This window comes from Notolepis coatsorum (genome assembly GCF_963971535.1).
Source record: "Notolepis coatsorum genome assembly, contig: SCAFFOLD_2460, whole genome shotgun sequence".
In the NCBI taxonomy this organism is placed as follows: Eukaryota; Metazoa; Chordata; class Actinopteri; order Aulopiformes; family Paralepididae; genus Notolepis; species Notolepis coatsorum.
In genome coordinates, this window is record NW_028174689.1 from 10085 (window position 1) to 12668 (window position 2584).

The 2584-nt window shown below is 52.2% G+C and overlaps 1 protein-coding gene across 1 annotated transcript; it reads right to left on the bottom strand.

The window, feature by feature from the left end:
* Nucleotides 1-387: 387 nt before the first annotated feature.
* Nucleotides 388-1905, bottom strand: chrm2a (cholinergic receptor, muscarinic 2a; the record flags this gene model as incomplete). The annotated part of the gene is made up of 1 exon (XM_084338543.1): nt 388-1905. The coding sequence occupies exon 1, from the start codon at nt 1900-1902 to the stop codon at nt 388-390; it is 1515 nt and encodes a 504-aa protein (XP_084194669.1). The 5' UTR covers nt 1903-1905.
* Between the last annotated feature and the right edge of the window lie 679 nt (nt 1906-2584).

A 2584-nucleotide genomic window follows, 5' to 3' on the forward strand; every position in this document is an offset into this window, starting at 1 on the left:
ATATATAAATGAGGGAAAAAGTCATCTCAAATGTACTCTTGCTGTCTTTAACATTCTCACAAATGTCTCTTGTACACACACACACACACACACACACACACACACACACACATACACACACGTACACACACACAGACTCTCTTTCTCCCTTTTCCCCCTCTCTCTCTCTGTCTCTCTCTCTCTTACACACACACACACACACACACGCACACACACACACACACACACACACACACACACACACACACATACACACACACACACACACACACACACACACACACACACACACACACACACACACACACACACACACACACACACACACACGCACACATGCACATAGACACACACATTGTCAACTAACACTCCCATGTTCACACTCATCTACCTGCCTGACCTGATGTTTTTGTACTGGCAGAGGAGCAGATGTTTGAAAGTCTTTTTGAACGTGACATTGCACAGGGCGTAGCACGCCGGGTTTATGGTGCTGTTGATGTAGCACAGCCAGTAGCCAATAGTCCACACCGAGTTGGGGATACAACTGGAGCAAAAGGTGTTGATCAGCACCATGACGTTGTAGGGAGTCCAGGTGGCCACGAACGCCACCAAGATGGCCATGATGGTGCGGGTCACCTTCTTCTCCCGAGACGGCGGCCCTTTTTTCTTCTTGTTGGGAGGCTGCTTGGTCATCTTCACGATCTTCCTCGCCACGTGGTCCTGCCTCTCCGAGGCGGGCACAATCTCCACGGTGGCATTGGACGCCGTGTAGCAGTCTCCTCCCTTGGGCGATTTGGTCTTGATCTTGATGCAGGTGAGCTTGGAGCCCCCCGCCTTGGCCCGGTGGCACGGAGGGGGCTGCTGGCCGGGCCCCGCGCTACTGTTGGCCCTGGACGTCGTCACCAGCTCCTCGTCCTTCTGGTTGGATGCGGCGGCGCTGCCAGACGTCGAGTCGTTGGAGCTCTCCTTCTCCTCCCCGGGGGTGAGGTTCTCCCGGCCCGCCACGTCCTCGCCCTCTCCGGTGGCCGTGGAGGGGGGTCCTTTGCCATTCTGCAGTTTGCTATCGTGGTTAGCCTGGTTAGCCTGGGCCACGGTTTGGCCTCGCTCCGGCTCTTCCCCCGGGACGTTGTTGTTGTTGGGTTTGGCGTTGGTGCTGATCCTCGCCTGGCCCGGAGACAACGCCTCCAGGTTGGGCCCCGACGGCTTCCGCTTCTCCCGTCTCTTCACGCGGCTCTTGCTGGCTCTGGAGATCTGCCAGTAGAGGACGATCATGATGATAACGGGCAGGTAGAAGGCGGCGATGGCCGTGCCGAAAGTGACCGCGGCGTTGGAGAAGAACTGGATGTAGCACTCCCTCTCGGGCACCGTCCGGCCGCCGACGATGAACTGCCAGAAGAGGATGGCCGGTGCCCAGAGGACGAAGGACAAGACCCAGGCCGCTGCGATCATCATGCCCGCCATCTTGGTGGTCCTTTTGACAGGGTAGCTCAGGGGCTTCGTGACACAGAAGTATCTGTCAAAGCTGATGATGAGCAGATTCATGACAGACGCATTGCTGACAACATAGTCCAAGGCCAACCACAAGTCACACACGACAGGCCCCAGGGGCCAGTAGCCGATCACTATGTAGACCGTGTACAAGTTCATGGAACACAGTCCAATAATTAGGTCAGCACATGCAAGGCTGAATAAAAAATAGTTGTTGACAGTCTGTAGGTTCCTATTGACTTTGATGGAAAGCATGACCAAGATATTCCCGATAACCGTGACCAGGCTGAGGGAGCCGGCCACAAGCACGATGAACACCACTTCCACGGTCTTGTAAGGGCTTTCGTTCTCCTCCACGACTTCTGTGTCGTTGCCCTCGGAGGCGTTCCAGTAGGTGAAGTTGAATACATCCATGGCATTTGGTCTTTTGCTGCCTCCTCCTAATCAGATGGAACCTACGAAGAAAAAACAGAGGGAAAAGGTTGGTCAGCAGAATGATAACTGCCTGCGCTAAAGGTGTTTGCGTCCCCAAAGGGTTGCATAATGGCATAATGGATGCATAATGGCAGCCACAGTTTGGTCACACAGCATCAGGGGAGACAGTGGTTGTAAAGAGGGACTTGTTGTAAAGGAGCTCGGGTCAAAGATGGGCTAAAACCTTCCTGCGCTGTTGGAAATAATTCAAAACCTTCCGTCTGAATGAGCACGACAGACTACTATGGGATATCACAGTGCTGTGTCACGCCTGGCATGATGCTGGGGGGGAAAAGAATCACTGCTCAACCAATCAACAGACTAATAATGATTTTTGTGAAGTGAAACAGACCCCAGGCTATTCTTCTTTTAGCTTTAATTATCTTTGCCTTAATCATGTTGCATGATTGCCTATCAGCCTATTTAGTTATATACTGAACGACACTTCAGATAAAAGTGATTAATAAAACAACAGGGAGGATTCTGTCCAAACGCTAATTGATTCAGTGATTAGTTTGGTTCTCTTCAAAAACCTGCATTCCATCAACCATCAGTATGCGGCAGTGCTGTCACTTTCCCCTGGCACTCATGCAGTTCAAACACATAATCAAACCAGTCAGAG